This window comes from Talaromyces stipitatus, genomic scaffold (genome assembly GCF_000003125.1).
Source record: "Talaromyces stipitatus ATCC 10500 scf_1105507295549 genomic scaffold, whole genome shotgun sequence".
NCBI lineage: Eukaryota > Fungi > Ascomycota > Eurotiomycetes > Eurotiales > Trichocomaceae > Talaromyces > Talaromyces stipitatus.
This window is the reverse complement of record NW_002990117.1, coordinates 2347526-2366316: the sequence shown is the minus strand read 5'-3', so window position 1 is coordinate 2366316 and position 18791 is coordinate 2347526. Positions and strand designations below refer to the sequence as shown.

The 18791-nt window shown below is 45.5% G+C and overlaps 9 protein-coding genes across 9 annotated transcripts, besides 6 other annotated features; 8 read left to right on the top strand and 1 right to left on the bottom strand.

Moving 5' to 3' along the window:
* Positions 1 to 1217: part of a mobile genetic element that runs on past the window's edge.
* On the top strand, positions 61 to 1091 carry TSTA_017210 (uncharacterized protein; the record flags this gene model as incomplete). Its single annotated transcript, XM_002483835.1, has 2 exons — positions 61 to 122; positions 173 to 1091. 2 exons carry the CDS (start codon positions 61 to 63, stop codon positions 1089 to 1091), a joined length of 981 nt encoding a protein of 326 aa, XP_002483880.1.
* Positions 1218 to 1472: 255 nt separating the features above from the next.
* Positions 1473 to 1534: a microsatellite.
* Positions 1535 to 1796: 262 nt separating this feature from the next.
* Positions 1797 to 1820: a microsatellite.
* Positions 1821 to 2956: 1136 nt separating this feature from the next.
* Positions 2957 to 4191, top strand: TSTA_017200 (uncharacterized protein; the record flags this gene model as incomplete). Its single annotated transcript, XM_002483834.1, has 4 exons — positions 2957 to 3131; positions 3210 to 3279; positions 3405 to 3639; positions 3673 to 4191. 4 exons carry the CDS (start codon positions 2957 to 2959, stop codon positions 4189 to 4191), a joined length of 999 nt encoding a protein of 332 aa, XP_002483879.1.
* Positions 3460 to 7059: a mobile genetic element.
* Positions 4255 to 5781, top strand: TSTA_017190 (reverse transcriptase, putative; the record flags this gene model as incomplete). The annotated part of the gene is made up of 2 exons (XM_002483833.1): positions 4255 to 4341; positions 4624 to 5781. The coding sequence occupies 2 exons, from the start codon at positions 4255 to 4257 to the stop codon at positions 5779 to 5781; spliced, it is 1245 nt and encodes a 414-aa protein (XP_002483878.1).
* Positions 6133 to 6585, top strand: TSTA_017180 (uncharacterized protein; the record flags this gene model as incomplete). Its single annotated transcript, XM_002483832.1, has 2 exons — positions 6133 to 6333; positions 6478 to 6585. 2 exons carry the CDS (start codon positions 6133 to 6135, stop codon positions 6583 to 6585), a joined length of 309 nt encoding a protein of 102 aa, XP_002483877.1.
* Positions 7060 to 7405: 346 nt separating the features above from the next.
* Positions 7406 to 9226: a mobile genetic element.
* TSTA_017170 (uncharacterized protein) lies at positions 7739 to 8896 on the top strand (the record flags this gene model as incomplete). Its single annotated transcript, XM_002483831.1, has 3 exons — positions 7739 to 8209; positions 8324 to 8456; positions 8610 to 8896. 3 exons carry the CDS (start codon positions 7739 to 7741, stop codon positions 8894 to 8896), a joined length of 891 nt encoding a protein of 296 aa, XP_002483876.1.
* A 743-nt stretch (positions 9227 to 9969) lies between the features above and the next one.
* On the top strand, positions 9970 to 11692 carry TSTA_017160 (transposon, putative; the record flags this gene model as incomplete). Its single annotated transcript, XM_002483830.1, has 2 exons — positions 9970 to 10009; positions 10449 to 11692. The coding sequence occupies 2 exons, from the start codon at positions 9970 to 9972 to the stop codon at positions 11690 to 11692; spliced, it is 1284 nt and encodes a 427-aa protein (XP_002483875.1).
* Positions 10424 to 11647: a mobile genetic element.
* Positions 11693 to 12634: 942 nt separating the features above from the next.
* Positions 12635 to 13778, top strand: TSTA_017150 (estradiol 17 beta-dehydrogenase, putative; the record flags this gene model as incomplete). Its single annotated transcript, XM_002483829.1, has 2 exons — positions 12635 to 13561; positions 13645 to 13778. The coding sequence occupies exons 1-2, from the start codon at positions 12700 to 12702 to the stop codon at positions 13776 to 13778; spliced, it is 996 nt and encodes a 331-aa protein (XP_002483874.1). The 5' UTR covers positions 12635 to 12699.
* Positions 13779 to 14047: 269 nt separating this feature from the next.
* TSTA_017140 (zinc binding dehydrogenase, putative) lies at positions 14048 to 15293 on the bottom strand (the record flags this gene model as incomplete). Its single annotated transcript, XM_002483828.1, has 2 exons — positions 14048 to 14585; positions 14734 to 15293. The coding sequence occupies 2 exons, from the start codon at positions 15291 to 15293 to the stop codon at positions 14048 to 14050; spliced, it is 1098 nt and encodes a 365-aa protein (XP_002483873.1).
* A 1435-nt stretch (positions 15294 to 16728) lies between these two features.
* On the top strand, positions 16729 to 18658 carry TSTA_017130 (efflux pump antibiotic resistance protein, putative; the record flags this gene model as incomplete). Its single annotated transcript, XM_002483827.1, has 4 exons — positions 16729 to 16973; positions 17041 to 17120; positions 17193 to 17518; positions 17588 to 18658. The coding sequence occupies 4 exons, from the start codon at positions 16729 to 16731 to the stop codon at positions 18656 to 18658; spliced, it is 1722 nt and encodes a 573-aa protein (XP_002483872.1).
* Between the last annotated feature and the right edge of the window lie 133 nt (positions 18659 to 18791).

Below are 18791 nucleotides of genomic sequence, written 5' to 3'. Positions count from 1 at the left end.
GAGTTAAACCCTATTTACTATAGCAAGCTGTATTAGCCTATGTACTCTACAAAGCATACTATGGTGCTGAAACCTGGTGGCCAGGATGTACTCGCCCTGGGCCTACCCAGACTTCAAACCGAGTTGGCGAACATCTTAAGAAACTAACTAAAGTAGTACTAACAGGCGTAAGAGCAGTCCTTCTAGTTTTCCGCATAACCCCAATATCTGTCCTTTACCGGGAGTCTGGATTCTCTCCACCAAAAATTGAACTAGATCGAATAGCCCTCCTCGAAACTGTCCGCCTACGGCGTCTTGATCCTTACCACCCACTTCGAAGACGCGCGGAACAGGTTGCTAGTAATAGCCGACAAACCAGCCGATTTGCCCGCCGTATACTGGCCCTCCCCAACTCTAAGCAGATAAACCCTCTCCAATACGCTCCCTGGCACCCTCGCGAGACGCGTGAGAATGCTCAAGCTCGAATAGGAGCTCCCATGGGACGCAGTAAGGAACAGGCAGCGGCTGATTTTATAGCTTTTCAACGCACCATCCCTAGCTCTGATATTATAATCTTTTCAGATGGATCTAGACTAGTAGATGGACGTGCAGGAGGAGGTTACATTAGATTTCAAGCACACAATCAGTTCCTCCGCTCCTCACTCTCATATGGACATAGGAAAGAGGTCTTCGATGCAGAAGCAGAAGCTGCCCTAGCTGGTGCCCAAGCAGCAATAGCATACTCAACAGCTCAATTTGCTACTAACTTATGGATCTGCCTTGATAACTTAGAAGTTGCTACGCGCCTTCTATCTCCCTCTACCGGATCTTCTCAAGAAGCCTTTGAATCCTTCCGCACCCTTGCAGCTGGCTGGCCACTACGTGAAAGGCTTCCACACACTAAAAGTGGATCAGTCCAAATCCGATGGGTCCCTGGACACACTAAAATCCCTGAGAATGAAGTAGCAGATTCTGCTGCTAAAGAGGGAGCTGCCTCTACCCTCCCTTCTCCATGCAAGTCCTTATATGCCTCGCTAAAGAGACACGCCAAGACTCAATCTCTCTCTGCTGCCCAGACACGGTGGCAGACCATAGCACCACAAACTTACTAAGATCTAGAAATAACTACATCTCCTAAGCGCCCTGGAGAGCTTCAACTTAACCGACTTGACCTTGGCCATATCATTGCAGCCCGTACTGGACATGGAGACTTCGCAGACTACCATGAACGTTTTAATCATGATGATGCTTATCTCCTCTGTCGATGTGGAGCACGAAAAGCACCTCTACATTTCTTCTTCTGCTATATAGCTAAGAGACGAGCCCCTCATCCTCCTGGACCTCCTTCTGAGGTCATATCCTTCCTTCTAGGCACTGCGAAAGGAGCACAAAAACTAGCTACATGGCTAGCAGAGACCCGTTTTTTTGAGGATATCTGTCCTTGCCAACCTCTCCTTAGCACCTAGCTAAGTCAGCCCTACTTTTCCCTTATATCTCTCTTTTTCCTCTTTCTTTCTCTCTTTCTTCCCTTCTTTCCTTCTTTCCTTCTTTCTTTTAAACTCTCACTGCTTGATTACTATTATGGTAGAGTTATGGGTCATGGAGCGTAGGTGGACCATTGCAGCTGGCAAATATCTAAAACCCACTCGGAAGTGGACCTCCCTGTAAGACCACGGCAGCTATGGAAATGCGCCAAAGAGTCCCTTATTTGTATATAAATCTGATAGGACCTGAAGCCCGAGGTTTACCCCTCGGCGGCCTATGTCCCAGTAGGGATTGGTGGAAAGCGTGCGAGTCACGATCCACGGCCGTTAAATACACACACACACACACACACACACTCAATGAGATAGGAAACTCCAGACTGTCTCCAGGTACAATGATACGTGTAATTTACGAAGAGGTTTGGTCACAACAGTGTTTCGTACTATACGATCGAACATTCTAGAACAGGAATATATCAACGCTTAACCGTATACGAACTAGTTTGTTTCAGGTATGGGATTGATAGAGAGAGAATGAGTTCATTAGGGAAACTGATTTTGCAAGGCTCTGTAACATAATCGACCTGCAAAAGAGACGAACTGTACTCCGTAGGAATAATGCGGAGAGCTGTACGGTCAGAATAGAATGAACTCAAAGACCGTGATCGAGGAGGTGTGCCAAACGGGAGCTAAAAACGGCCTGATGGCAGTACCCGAATGCGGTCCGCATACGCCCGGAAAACTCTGCACGGAATGAGGCCATCCCAACAGCCCCAGGTCGGAGATAGAACCACCCAGCAGAAACCCTACGAGCTCCAGTGATTGAATTTCTCTCATTGGACGATGGCAAAAGAATTACATACCAGACGGTTGCGAGCCTCGTTAGCAGCCTAAAGAAAGTCATCACCCAACAGACCAACATAATCGAGCTAGCAAGGGCAGAAGTCCGTGAAATCAAAACAGAACAAATCACCCTGAGAGAACAGAATGTGAAATTACAGGAAGAGATTCAGGCGCTACGCACCCAGATTGAGAACCAGGCAACTACAATCCTACCCCCAAACCCATGGGCTGAAGTAGCCTCCACAATCCCACTAACAATTAATATACTCCCATGACCCTAGAAAGAACTGAACTGCGTCCAGATCAGTACTGCACAGCCAGAGGCAACGGATAACAATGGAAATAACAATGACAACTTCATAAGGTTCCTGCCTACTGATACTGCCAACAAACATATCAGGACCGCCTTATCAAACACAGAATCTACCAAAGATGTACAGGTAGCAGGTGTTGGCACCACTAAAACAGGCTATGTAATTAGATTCAGAGATGCTCAGTCGGCCGAAATAGCCCAGAACAACACCGCATAGCTGGAAGAATTGGGGAACGAAACCAGGCTAGTCAAACCCTGATTCGGCATTGTGGTTTACCGAGTGCCAACAGAGGACTTTGACTTGGAGAAGGAAAAGAGAGAAGGGATTGAGAAGATCATGGAAGAGAATGACCTGGCCGAGAAAGGATTTGAAATCGAGGATATTGCATGGCTCAAGAAGAAGGATAGACCGCTGGGAAAGGCCGCATCGATGGGCATCTGGCTGAATACACCGGAGGCCGCAGAATCAATCATCAATAATGGCCTCCTAGTTGGACAAAGATACATTGGAAGTGTGGAACCCTACAAAGTTGAACTAAAGAGATGCTACCACTGCTAGAAGTTTGGCCATCTAGCCTGGTCATGCAAAGAACAGGTAAAATGCGGCCACTGTAGCGGCCAGCATGATCAACATAACTGCCCTCTAGGCATAAGGCCAAGGTGTGTAGACTGCAATGGGGAACATCCTACTGGACATAAGAGGTGCCAAGCACCTCTTAACCTGAACTCCTCCCAATAATGTCATCAACACTATGTTTATTACAGCTGAACGTCTAGAAATCTAGGGCAGGAATGGAAGCCCTCATTAATGACCACCAGAGCCAGAACCTTAATCTACTTTTGATCCAAGAACCATCAGTTACCACATACCGCACCCATGTGAACCACAGTGCTTGGCGGCTATACCAACCAACATACCTAAATACCAATGAATCCACCCGATACCGCAGCCTGATTTATGTGAATAAAAGAATTTTGACCTCCTCCTATCGCCAAATCCAGTGCAATCACCCAGATCTGGTAGCAATTAAAATATGAACTGCGGAGATACAGTTCCTTATCTTCTCAGTGTACATCCCACCACTGGATGCACACCAAGCCACTAGCACAACCGCTGCTGAACTAATACTAGCGGAGATTAAAAACACCATTGAAGAGTATACCAAGGAGCCTAATAAGACCACAAGGCTTATTCTAGCTGGAGACTTCAATCGACATCACCCGGCATGGAGCCACCGCCTCGTTAGCCATGTTTTTACATCTCAAGCGGAAGAGTTAATAAACTTCTTCCAGACATATAAACTCCAATGGTGCCTACCCCCAGGCACGCCAACATACTGGTCACCAAGCCTCCCAGGGAAGGCATCAGTCCTTGATCTGACGCTCACTAATGACCCTGCAAAACTTATGAAATGCCAACTCTATCGGGACAACTATGGTTCAGACTATCACGGAACATACTCTGAATGGGACCTACGACCAGAATGTAACAAAAACCCAAAACCAAAGAGAGCATATGACAGAGCGGATTGGGATAAAATCGGCTCAGCCTTGCTGGAACTACTTGGTTAAGGACCTAAGATAAGCTCCGCCGCAGACCTCGACTATGAAGTTAACTGACTAGTTGAAGCAACAATGATAGTCCTTGATCAACAGGTGCCTCTACAGAAGCCATCCCCCTACTCGAAACGATGGTTCACCCCAGAGCTCAAATCCCAACAGGTTATAGTAAACCAAGTTCGTAGGAGATGGCAGAGCAGCTGTGCTACCCTAGGCAGCAGCCACCCAATTACTACATCCCTCTTCAACGACATGTGTTATAAACGACGAGAATGGACTAGAACCATCGAGAAGGTCAAAGCCGCCTATTGGAAGGAGTTCCTAGACAAGGCCCAAGAAGGCCACCTCTAGAAAGTAGCAACATACATGCGCCCATGAGACCCCTATACAAATATCCCGCCACTAAAAGTGGGATCTAAAGAAATCACTGAAAATGATGCAAAGGCCAGAGTGCTTCTAGAAACCTTCTTCCCGAAGATGGCAGACCTAGAAATAGAAGACCCAGTACCACCCTCAGAGGGAATACCATGGTACCCAATCACCGAACTAGAGGTACATCAGTCACTCAAAGCCGCTAAGGGAACGACGGCCCCGGGGGAGGATGGGATTATAACCCTTGTCTGGAAACATCTATGGCCATATCTCTGGAAGATGATCACGTACATCTTTGCAAGATCAGTAGAATTAGGCCACTATCCTCACCAGTGGAAGCAAGCGAGAATCATAGTGCTGAGGAAACCCGGGAAGCCAGACTATGGTGTACTAGAAGCATACCGACCTATTTCTCTACTAAATACCCTAGGGAAGATACTAGAAGCCGTCATGGCTCGCAGACTGTCATTCTGGGCTAAGTCCTATAAACTACTTCTAGACACCCAGTTTGGAGGCCGGCCAGGACGAAACACAGAACAAGCGCTCCTAACCCTGGTAAACGCGATTGATCGTGCATGGCTATGGTCAAAGGTGATCACGCTGGTAGCATTTGATCTCACAGGAGCATTCAATGGAGTGAATGATTCAAGCCTTGACACCCGTCTACAGGCCAAAGGCATCCTAACCGTAGCCAGGCGCTGGATCCGGAGCTTCATGGAGAACAGGTACGCCGGCATCTCCTTCAATGATTTTCAGACGGAGATCTCCCCGCTCGAGCATGCTGGTCTGGCACAGGGATCCCCGCTGTCCCCAATCTTATTTGGATTTTTTAACTCCGACCTAGTCGACCAGCTAGTCGACCACTATGGCGGCGCGTCAGCGTTTATTGACGACTATTTTCGATGGCGAGCCGGTCAGTCTGCAGAAGACAATATCAGAAAGATTCAGGAAGAGGATATCCCCCGCATCGAGGCATGGGCCCAACAAACGGGATCCTTGTTTAATGTGAAGAAAACAGAACTAATCCATCTAACAAGGTCCAAAAGACAGCACGGGGTAGGACAGATTATAATAAATGGGACGGTAATCAAGCCAAGCGATACAGTAAAGCTTCTAGGCGTGATCTTTAACAAGAAGATGCGGTGGAAGGAACATGTGCAGCAAGTAGTCAAGCGAGCAACCCAGGTGAATATCGCCCTGGGGGGACTAAGACACCTCCGTCCAGAGTAGATGAGACAAATCTACCAAGCATGCGTGACACCAATCGTGGATTATGCATCCACCGTCTGGCACAACCCACTAAAGGATAAGATACACCTGAGAACGCTGGGAACTGTGCAACGAACCGCCCTTATTCATATTCTCTCTGCCTTCAAGATGGCGTCCACGGCAGCCCTAGAGGTGGAAGCCTATGTGCTTCTAACCAATTTACGACTTAAATAACGTGCCCAAATAGTGGCTGCCCGTCTTAGCACCCTTCCAGAGGATCACCCAGGCCATACAGTAGTGACCCAAGCAGCAACGCGGAGCAACCATATAGGAAGTGGACCTTGATTTCCTCTAGCAGAGACCCTACGGACAATGAACCTCACTCAACTCCAGGCTCTGGAGACAATTAATCCAACACCCCCACCACCGTGGCAGACACCAGCATTTATAGAAATCGACATTGAAGCAGACCACAACAAAGCTAAAGAGAAAGCATCTGCTAGACAAAAAGCAGCCGGTATCACAGTCTTCTCGGATGCATCAGGCCAACAGAATGTTCTAGGAGCTGCAGCAGTAGCTCTAGATCAGAACCAGCACATCATCTAATACCGGAAAGTCTGCATTGGCTCCATGGAATACTGGTCAGTATATGTAGCTGAGCTCATGGCAATATACTATGCTATCAGCCTTGTCCTTAAGATTGCGTTAGAAAACTAGGACACCACAGCAAGCCAACAGGAACCAGCAACTATCCTCAGTGATAGCATGTCAGCATTACAGGCTATCTCGAATGCACGGAACAAGTCAGGCCAGAGGATTATTTAAGCAGTTCAGCAATCAGCTTGGGAGTTAAAAGCACAGGGAATTCCGCTCCAACTCTAATGGGTACCAGGACACTGTGGTGACCCGGGAAACGAGGCGGCCAATCAACTAGCTAAAAAAGCAGTTAGCCTAGACAAAGAACATCCCTTCCAACATCTTCTCTTATGAGAAAAAGGTTTCATCCGCAACCGAATCCAAGAAGAATGGGAACGGGGATAGAAGACGTCCAAGAACGGTAGCCACCTTCGGCAGATAGATAGAAATCTACCCGCAGTTTGTACCTGGAGAATGTATGGCTCGCTACCACGCAATCGAGCCTACCTGCTCACCCAACTCCAAACTGGCTACTCATGGCTAGCAACACATGGCAAACTACATAGCCATAGAGAGGATGACAAGTGTGAATGTGGAGCGATAGAAACAGTGGTTCACATCCTAATTCACTGTCCCAAATTGAAGACCATACGACAAGAACTATGGAAGAAGATTGAGACTGCATTTAACAATATCTCGGACATGCTAGGAGGAGGATCTCAAGGTAAGCAAGGTAAGGAGGGTGATATGCAAGGCGGTAGTATCTTAGGTGCAGTACTCGACTTTGCAGAGGCATCACAGAGGTTTCAAAGCCGGGCGCTGTAGGGCCGCTGACAGAGTACTAGGTATGTTGGCCACCATAGGCCGTGACAAGGCTCTAAATTCGTCTTTATGTAATGGATTGATGTACATAGACATAGATAAGGATTAGATAGTGGTATCCTGCATATCGCTTCGGCGAGGGGTCAGGGTATGAATTCACACACACACACACACTGTAACTGATAACTCCCGGAACGGCTCAAATTTAAATCTTTGGACCCATCTTGAAAGCTATCATAAAATTTATCCTGATGGTAGAGTTCCTGTGCCAGATACTTCTCAAACAACGCTTGATTCTCATGGCATCACTTACTCAAGAGACGCTGGTCTTACTATGAGTCTAACTCTTGACGAAGCTATCATTGAGTGGATTATCAATACCCAACAACCATTTGATATAGTCGATAATAAAAAGTGGAAAAGAATGTGGAAAATTGCTATGAATGCGCCTTGCCCAATCAACTCCCATCAAACTCTACGCCAGTGAATTAAGCAAGCGTTCTCAAAGTGTCAGCTCCATATGTACGAGGAATTAAAAGCTAGCGCTGAGACTGTTTCCTTCTCTCTTGATGTTTGGAAGACATCTAATAAGAAGTATATTCTTGCCGTTATTTGCCATTGGGCTACAGAGGACTTCGAAGATTGCCAGCTCGTTATTCATTTTGGTCATCTCAAGGGTTCCCACACTGGGGAAAACATGGCTAAAGAGATTCAAGAAGTACTTCAAAACTTTGATCTAGAGCAGAAACTCGTGGCTATCTGTGGCGACAATGCTAGTAATAACCCTACACTCTGCTGCTCTCTTCACAAGCTCCTAAAACAGCGATTTGTTGACTCAGTTCAAAAATTGAATCTGCTAGGTGAAGACCGCAAATTAATGTGTTTTAGAGGTGATAAGAGCTTTGTCCGCTGCCTAGCACATGTGCTGAATTTAATAGCTAAATCAATGCTAAAGATATTCAAAGTAGGCTCACACCAAGAAGCAAAGAGGGTCATTAAATAGATAAGCATTGATAAGAGGGAAACATTCCAAACTGAGGAAATACCACAGTCTGCAACTCCTTGACTATGATTAATTGTTATGTGGATACTAGCTAGCGATCAGCGAGTTGATAAATATATGGAATATGCCTCTGTCGCCCTCGACTACAATGTTGATACTCAATGGAATGCACTTCTAAAAATGCTTGAGATAGCAATTCGAGAGCGGTCTGCAATCAATTGCATGTGCAAGGAGTGTAAGCCATTAGAGCCTCTAGTACTATCAGAGCTCGAATGGATATTTCTTGGAAACATTTATTAAGTTATGCTTCCTCTCTATAAGAAGACCCTCTTGGTTTCATAGACCAATCTAACAATCTTCCAATCTGCAGAGATTTATTAGGACTTAGATGATCATTTTGATGACATTATTAAATTGCAAGGTGCCTATGCTAGCATTGATATACAGATTCAAGATACAGCAAGAGTAGGGCGAAAGGCCTTGGACAAATATACGAAGAAGATGGACGCAGAGACTCTTATTATTTACTCTGCTGCTGTCCTAGATTCCCACATTAAGACTGAGCTTTTAAAGATTCATCTTGGAGATAATGCTATCGATGTGATCAACAATTTGCGAGTTCATTTTAATGAGATATCTCCTGCACCAGAACCTACACTTCCTTCCAGTTGCTAGAATTCAACGCCTTTGTCTTCAATACCTACAATTAGCTTTGTAGGTCGCCTGCAAATTGAATCAAATCGACAACGCATGCTCAAAGAAATTCAAAGAAGACACTACTCAACCTCTGCAACCTCTAAAATCAATAAGATAAATGACTGGCTTGAGTCCCCTCCAATTCAAGAGCCTGTACTTGATAATAGAACTGCAGAACAAGATATTAAATAGCTTATGGCCTGGTAGAGAACAAATCGATTTAAATATCCTTAGATAGCTAAGATCGCTCGTCGATATGTCTCTATCCCTGCATCAGAAGTTGGTGTAGAGCGTCTCTTTTCTCGTGGTCGTGATCTTTAGGTCTACGGCGCTATGCTCTTTAATCAGCAACTATTAAGATGCTAACAGTATTAAAATCTTTCCAAGATAATAAGTCTTGGCTTGAAACTACAGAGGATATTGAGGAAGGAACGTTGGAAGATGATATTGATATAGAGGTTATAGTCATTCCCAAGTAATAAATGAAGTCCTGGATCTAGCAACAATGTTATTACGTCCCAAAATAGTTAATTAAATGAGCAGATATAGTGTAGAATGAGCTTTATAATAAGACTACTAGAAGTTCTTATTACCGATGATGCCTGCTTTCAGACTACAGTGATACAGAAGTATATATCCATTCTTAGGATTGTCGGACTGGGCATTTTATATTACCACGTGACAATTTTAATCATGATTTTGATTATGATTACGATTAAATCATAATCATTGGCGTGCCCTAACAACAAGAGCAAATTGACCGCCTCCAAACGCTCAATGAACGCAAATCCGCTAAAAAAAACTAAACGCCAGGTGCAAGTTGGAGGCATTCTCTCTGTAGTAGATGTGAATAGAACCATCAAAAAGCGTGCTACAACTGAGGAAAAGAAGGCTGAGAGGAAAAGGCTCAAGTAGCTACGAAATGCGCCATTAGGATCTGTTTGAATAGCGATCTTACGAATCACTATACGGCGCTGTAGCACGCCGTCGATTCGTACGCGAACTGGCCGGGATTACTATTCTCCGTGCGCTAGAGCGACCAACACCATATAATGTATCTAGGCACCCCGGCCCCCCTAGTTTCGGGAGTCAGTCTTTTATAATATTACATTTCGTGCTATATAGCAAGGCTCACCACGTAGGGCAGTTGGATCGCCCTAGCTTACGATATCCTACGCTTCGTGATACGGGACGTAGCTAAACCAACAGGATCAATGCCTCCCCCTTACAACAAGCGACGAGGCGGCGATTGATCGTAATACTATATTGAATCTGGTCGAGCAGGCTTACCCGAGACGCTCTGATCCAAATTTAATTCGTTGGGTGGAGGATAGGATATAGTTTTGTTAGCAATTCCCATACAAACCTGTATTTATCTGACTATTGCACTTATGTGACATGCACCCACACGCGCAGCGTGTGGTCGCGGGCTTGGCGGCACGGGTATCTGTGCACTTTGAAGCTTTATTTCTCACACACAGGATGTCAAAAAATTATCACGAGATAGAGGAAAGAATTTAAAGAGCCATAGAATCTATTCCCAATCAAACCATACCAAATTTATCTGCATTGGCTCGTGAATTCGACGTTCCTTGCCAGCGGCTCTCAAATCGCTATCATGGTGGAAATTCACGTTCTACGCGCGCACGAACGAATTTACGATTATCGGAATCTCAGGAAATAGCACTTTGTCAGTATATTGATACCTTTGAGAAAGTAGAGATTTTTCCCCGCCGTGATATGGTGCTTAATGCTGCCAATTCGATTCTACGTGAAGGCCAGCCTGATGCTTCTCCATTAGGCGAACACTGGCTCAAAAGATTCTTTTCACGTCATCCAGAATATCGTGTACGTCGTGCTAAAGCATTAGACGTTGAGAGAAAACAATCACACGATTTTGAAACTATCCAAGATTGGTATATTCGCCTTGAGAAGAAGATTACCGAATTCGGGATTCCACCGGAAGATATATATAACTTTGATGAGACGGGCTTCCGAATTGGTATAGGAAGAAACCAGTATATCGTTACTCGCGAAGTCAAGAAGAAGATTTTTGTACCAATTAACACAAATCGAGAATATGTGAGCGTTGTTGAGGGCATAAATGCTTCCGGATTCGCGATATCGCCGTTCATCATTATTGCTGCAAAGAATATTATACAAGGCTGGTTTGACGCAACTAGTTACGATCAAAACATTGCTATTGGAGTGAGTGATTCTGGCTATATCAGCGATGAATTGGCCTTCCAATGGATTCAGCACTTTCATCGACAAACGTTTCGAAAAATAAAGGGTCAATATCGATTATTACTTTGTGATGGCTATGGATCTCATGTAACGTGGGATTTCATGAATTTCTGTGAAAAACAGAAGATTATTGTATTCTTTTTACTACCTCATGCCAGTCATTTTATGCAGCCTCTTGACGTTGGTGTTTTTCATGCTTTTAAGCACTGGCATAGCGAGGCTGTTTTTGCCGCTTCATATACCGGTATTGGCAAGTTTACTAAAGTCGAATTCCTTACTGCCTTGCATACGATTCGTGAGAAAACCTTCAAATTACGAACAATCCAGCACGGATTTAGACTCACTGGAATTGTGCCTTTCAAACCAGCTATTGTTCTTGATAATATGGCTGAATTTAGGCCTCCGGCAACACCTCCGTCACCGTCGTTATTAGAATCGGATTTTTCAAGCGGTAACACGCCTAAAACTGCTCGGAAATTTGAAGCTGTTGGTTTAACTACGGTCCGTATCACGAAGCATAGACGGTAGTAAGGCGCGAACACGAAGCGGCCTAATGAGCCTGACAATATGAAGATATCTTGATTCCTAATATTGTGACTGATCCCCAAGAGTAATGGGGACGGGGGATAGCTAACTAGATATACGCGGCACGCATGTGCCGCGTCAGACTAACTATATCCGGTGCCGAAACGTGTAGGGTTTGATATTCACGTTCCGACAGAAGCATTTCAACGTCAGATTATCGACTCTCCAGATATATCAAATTTGCAAGAAAAAGTGCAAAGATTAGCTTGTGGTGCGGTTCAACAAGCTTATCACCTCCATGAGGTCGAACGTGAGCTCCGGGAGATAAAAGAACGTCAACTTCAACGCAAATCGCGTACTAAATTTTCTCACAAATTACTGGCCAAAGGAGGAGTCGTCTACGCAGCAGATCTTGCAAGAATGAAGCGAATTACTAAAAATCGCGACGAGGAGAAGCTTCATGCTAAATTTGAGAAGATTTACGGCTCAAAAGTTATGCCAGAGCTTACAGCAATATGCCTGGCTCGGGGGATTATTCAAAGAAGATATAGAGGTTGTGGAAAGCCTAGAAAATCGTTACAACACCCAAGTAGTTAATAACATACGTTTTTTGTGCGTTTTTGAGGCTTCAAAGTGCGCCGGTAGTAGTAAAAAAAAATTGCTCGTTGAGCCCGCCTGCTCGTTGAGCTGTCGGGGTCGTGCTATACGCACGACCCCGGATGATTAGTAGGGGTCGGTTAATGCTCCGACTCCGAAAGCGAACGCGAATGCGCGTCTAATACACCTAGTGGCGTATCGGCCCCATGTAATACCCTTAAGCTAATAAGCCAATTATTTCCTATAAGGGTGCTGGAACGTCCTTCCTAATTGGGTTTAGCGCATTCGCTTAGTCAGCCATATATATAACTAACTGTAGGATCCACCTGTAGCCCTAATTGGACCGTATGTGCTTCCCAATTCCTACATAAGGCAATTACGACCCACGACAATATACCAACCGTCTGAACAGAATGGCACCAGGTCCGTCATTGCGAAGCACATGGGCTGCATTTCGTCCTCCTAAGCCAGACTTTACGGAAAAGAATGTACCCGACCTTGGTGGGAAGGTATATCTCGTGACTGGCTCGAACACCGGCGTCGGAAAAGAAACAGCTCGTATCCTCTACTCCAAAGGCGCAAAAGTTTGGATAGCTGCGCGATCTGAGGAGAAAGCAAATACAGCCATTGAAGAAATCGAGAAAGCCGAGCCAAGCTCGACCGGTCAATTGCATTTTCTGCATTTCGATCTCAGCGATCTTCGTCAAGTCAAGAAAGCTGCGGAGACTTTCTTGTCTCGAGAAACAAAGCTCCATGTTCTTTTCAACAACGCCGGCGTAATGGTGGGAACACCAGAAGCCACCAAAACCGTTCAAGGTCATGAGCTTGCGCTTGGTGTCAACTGCATTGGAACACATCTCTTCACCAGACTACTCACACCTCTCTTGATAGAGACAGCGAAAGCGGAGCCAGCAAATTTGGTTCGCGTGGTCTGGCTTTCTTCATTCGGGCTGGAGCTCTTTGGTGCCCAGGATGTGGGTGTAGCGCTCGATAACTTGGATTACCACGAGCCCAAACCAGCAACCGAGAGATACGGAATCAGCAAGTGCGGCGCGTGGGCACTTGGAGTCGAGTACGCTCGGCGTCATAAAGCCGATGGGATTGTCAGCGTACCGATTAATCCAGGAAATCTCACTTCCGAGCTTGCTCGCGATCAACCGGTAGCCTTGAAAATGGTTGTCAAGGTAGTCGGCTATCCTCCTATTATGGGAGCATACACCGAGTTATTTGCTGGCTTGTCTCCGGAAATCACGTTGGAGAAATCTGGAGAATGGGGTATGTGATATCGTTCATTCTAATTTTCCTAATATACAATCATCTTTTCGCACGGTATTGCTAATCCTCGGCTATTTCGGTAGTGGCTCCATTTGGACGATTTTATCCTTTGCGACCAGATCTGATCAATGCAACGAAGCTCGAGTCGGAGGGTGGCACAGGGGGAACGTACAAATTTTGGGAATGGGCAGAACAGCAAATCAAAGACTACATTTGAGTGGCTCTTGTGCAAAGCCTTCTAGAGGCACGAATCAGGATTCTTGACATCCCTTTCATAGAAATGCAGACCTTTCTCGAAAAAGAAAAATATGCTAGAGTTGGCGGTATTTGATCTTGAAATATGTAATTCTGCATAGGCGGCAATTTTGCTCGTTAAGACACAAAAAGATGCGAAGAAAATTTTCGTGCACTGATTCTTTCTGTTTTTCTCCCTTTTAAAAAAAAGAGATATTCTGTTTATCTCTTTCAGATTATCTAGTTCTGTACTTATGTACTGGAAACTCTAACCACTAATTTCTGCCCTCTCACCTCCCCACGCTGAAGCATAGCTAACCCATCAATGATGCCTTGCCATTGCCCTGGAACCTCACGAACAGGATGTGGCTTTAATAAGCCCGCATCCATTACTATCTGAATATCTTTGGTAGTATCGCAGCAGATCTTGCGAAGGGCAAGGTTTGCGTCGCGCGAATATGATGTCGGCCCCAGATCGATTTTGATTCCGAGACCTTCGAATCCCATGACTTCCTTGACTTTGACAGTGCGACGTGTTTTCCATGCCGGATTCAAGCCTTCAAGACAAGCATAACGACCACCGGTACGCGCAATAAGACTAAAGCACATGGCTGCGGATTCCGCTGATGCAATGCAGTCGAGAACATGTCTAATTGGAGCTCCGCCGGCGAGCTTTTTGATTGCGTCCGCACATGAGGGAGATGTGTAGTCTGCTGTACCAATTGCGCCATATTTCATAGCCATATCCGCCGAAGCTGAAGACGCAATAGCGATTGGAGCATAGCCAGATCTTCAAGTATGTACGATATTGGAGTTAGCCTGCAATGCGCGGAATTCTATTGAACTCTACGTCTCTATTCTTTGTCTTTTTACCAGGACGTATGGTGTCAAGAATATAGTATCGAACATGCAAACGGAAAAAAGGGATCTGAACTTACAAATTCAGGAGCTGACAAGCCATCGTACCTGATGCTGTACCAGCTCCATAGACCAAAACTGGCTCCTTTTCATCGCTCTTCTTTGTGGGACGACCCGTCAAAGCCAGCGCATCTGGGTCATAGAAAGCCAGCACTGCAGTACCCCAGCCGACTCCACCCACCGCCGCTGCATCAAGATCATTCCATCCATCTGGCACCTTCAGTAGTAAACCAGAGTCGGCAATCACCCACTGCGCAAAGGAACCACTTTGGCGCGCTTGTGGATTGTAAGGGAAGACTGCGCCGCATACTCGTGTGCCAGGCGGAAATTGCTGCGAAGTCTCTTCGTTGCCACAAGCTTCTACAACTCCACAAAAGTCACAGCCAGCTAGATTGTCTGCGATCGGAAAATACTGCACCATCTTAAAGTCAGTTGGGTTGAGGGCCACGGCCAGCACGCGAACAAGGACATATTGGTCTGAAGGTTGTTGAAACGTTGGCACTGATTCCGATACCGTCAACGGGAGTGTTGATTTTTCATTTGTTTGGATAACTGCTGTTTGCGTCTGCGGAATTGCCATGTTGTGAAGACGTAGCTCGTTCGTGTTATTGGTGTCGCTACAATTAGATTGAACCGAGGCTGTCTACAGCATCAAGCTCATCTCATTGGAATCGGTATATATAAAATGTCGGATTCTAACGATGGTCCCCGATTACAGGATTATGAACCAGATCGGGAATCTTCTTCTAGTAAACTCACCCGGAGGTACTACATTTCATCCTACTCCGTAGATACCTATTAAATGTTGCGAACATCAATCATACGCAAGTCAGCACATGTTTCTAGCTAGGTTAGATACCATACCAGTTGGAAATTTTCGTGGTACGTTTTTTTCCCCTTGTCAAAGTTACTTCTTTGCCTCTCTATATGCGCTTCTCTATGCACTTTTCGCTTTTCTCGCCTCGTTTGTTTTTGCTCATCTTTCCCCAGCACTTCGTTAAGCTGCAACTAAGCACTTTGACCTGATGCATGCGCTCCGCAATAGGAAACCGAAACCGAACGGGGGCAAAGCGTAGAGACACTAAGTGACAGGATTACTTTACGGCTATCCCGAATATGGTGAGTGCAGCGCATAAATCCACTCGCCTGCTCTCATTGGATGTCAACTATTCCTCGATATAAGGAATTGCCAAGAATCTCTCTCGCTAAACTAGCGTGCACAATCTTGCACTATTATGTATGGCAAACCTATGCCAATTACTTTCTTTTGATTAGACACACAAGACATACAGAATACAATACAATACACCATCACACTCAGTTTCTCACTAAGATATTAGGCTAGACTTTCGTAGACCCGGACGGCTGTATACACTAGTTAGTCCACTTTTCTCGTACACTAGTCTCATTATGGTGAATTTAAGAATTGACAGATGTCAGTTGTCACGCTTGTACAAACTATAGTTCTGTAAGTGTAGATTGATGATACCAAGGACCCTCATATCACAAGTCAGTAACTACTCAGTATAAGTTGTAATCTCCAGTGGGGGGTACTAAATACTCCCTAATAACCGTGCAGCAGCCCCTGGCTTACTTATGCTGTTACTACTAGTACATTCTTTACATAATTAGGCCTAATCATCGTCGCTTCGGAACTGCTCCTGGAGAGTCTTGAACGACGATGATTGGCAGCTCTCCTCCGAACGAAATGCGTCATTCCGAATCTCTCCCATACACCAGTGGCGGAAAAGACACGGGGTTTACAGCGAGGCTCCGTACACACACTCGCCCAGAAACGTAGCATAGATCATCTTTTCATTGTGCTCTTCAAGTACAAGCCGGGCTCCTTGAGGCTATTGACAAGGCTATGTTAGTGTCACTGGTTGCATGCGATTCTGCAATCATAGGCGGACAGATACTTAGCAGAAGCTGCCATTACGAATTTCAGCATCGCAAATGGCAAAGTAATTTGTTGGTCACCTTTGAACCTCATTTTACACGTCGCAATCCTTATCATGCCTCTGCTTGACCACAAGACGCCTCGCGAAACCACGTCGCAGCCGTCTGTAGAATTGTCAGAAATTCCGAAAGATGGCACGAAACTTACACCAGGAAATGAGAATTCCTCTGAAAAAAATGATACACCAGAGTCCCTCGAATCGGTGGCCGGGGAGAAGAATGACGCAAATTATCCCAAAGGCGTGAGAATGTTTCTTATATTGTTCTCTTTGTGTCTTGCTGTCTTTTTAATGGCACTAGAGTATGTCCCTCATTCTCAACTCGAAGTTTGGCGGTCGGGAAAACCAATATGATAACCGTAAATACAGCAATTCAGTCATAACCACCGCTATTCCGAGGATAACAGACGAATTTGACAGCGTTTTAGACGTTGGTTGGTACGGAAGTGGTAAGTCGGGCGACTATTACTTATTCGTCCTTGAATAGACAACATAGCTTATCGATTTGTGCTTGTTCATAGCTTATTTGCTAACGACTGCCTCCTTACAACTTCTGTTCGGCAAGATTTACACATTCTGGAGCATAAAATGGGTTTTCTTATCAGCAATAGGAATATTTGAGCTCGGTAGCCTAATCTGCGCTGTCGCACCGTCATCTGCTACTTTTATCGCCGGACGAGCTATTGCTGGATGTGGTTCTTCTGGTATATTCTCTGGCGCGTTACTCGTCATCACTCATACTTCGCCACTGGAAAAGCGACCAACGTACATCGGCCTGGCGGGCGGTATGTATGGTATTGCCTCAGTAGCTGGTCCTATCATAGGAGGTGTCCTTACTGACAACGTGGTATGTGTTGAACCCACATGATAATTCTTTACCAATATAGCTTCAATTAATGGACCTGATTATCATTAGTCGTGGCGATGGTGCTTCTATATCAACCTACCAATTGGCGGCCTCACAGTTTTGGTCATCTTCCTGATACTCAAAGATCCACAGCGAAATGTACCAAAGCTTCAGACTTGGATCGATCGTCTGAGGGCTTTAGATCCCATTGGTACTCTGTTCTTTCTGCCAGCAGTGGTGTGCTTGTTGCTGGCTTTGCAATGGGGGGGCACGGAGTACAGTTGGAGCAATAGCCGAATTATAGCTCTGTTGGTGGTTTTTGGTGTCCTCACTATAGCGTTTCTACTCATGCAAGCCCGTCTGAAAGAAGCTGCAACGGTACCCCCGCGTATCTTCGCCAACCGCTCCGTCTGGGCTGGCTGTCTCTACGGATTCTGTACTGGAGGAGCGTTTTTCGTGATTATATACTATGTGCCCATCTGGTTTCAGGCGATTCAAGGGGTGTCAGCCATTGAATCCGGTATTCGAAACCTACCAATGATGATCTCGACCATCATAATGGCTATAGTCGTTGGCGGCCTGGTGACAGCTCTGGGATACTACACGCCATTCATGATCGCAGCAGCGATTCTCTCTTCCGTCGGAGCTGGCCTCCTCTCTACTTTCGATGTCCACACTCCTAGCTCAAAATGGATCGGTTATCAGATTCTCTTCGGTATCGGATACGGCTTGGGTTCAAGACAGCCTCTGGTGGCCGTCCAGGCAGCCCTGCAGACCAAGGATATACCTATTGGTACATCAGTTGTTATGTTCCTTCAAACACTTGGCGGAACGGTTTTCGTCAGTGTCGGAAACTCAATCTTTGCAAATTCACTTGTCAGTTCTCTTGAGCAGAATGTGCCATCCGTGAACCCAGCTACTATCACTACAGCCGGGGCAAGTGACATCAAGAGTATCGTATCCGCTGAGGCTCTTCCGCAAGTTCTCGCAGCATATAATCATGCTTTGGACCAAGCATTCTTGGTAGCTGCTTCAATGGCCGCACTTTCTGTCTTTGGAAGTGTTTTGACACCATGGATGAGTGTTAAGAAGAATTACACTAAGGTGGACGAACCAATGGAGGAAGCTCATCATAAATGAAGGGATTTTTCTATGATGATTTACGTGATACAACGATATTTCTAGCATACATTCAAAGCAAATTGTCGATCGATGTTACAATAGCTTATTGCGTTATAATATTTTACAAAGTGGAAGATTGTGGAGGAAACAT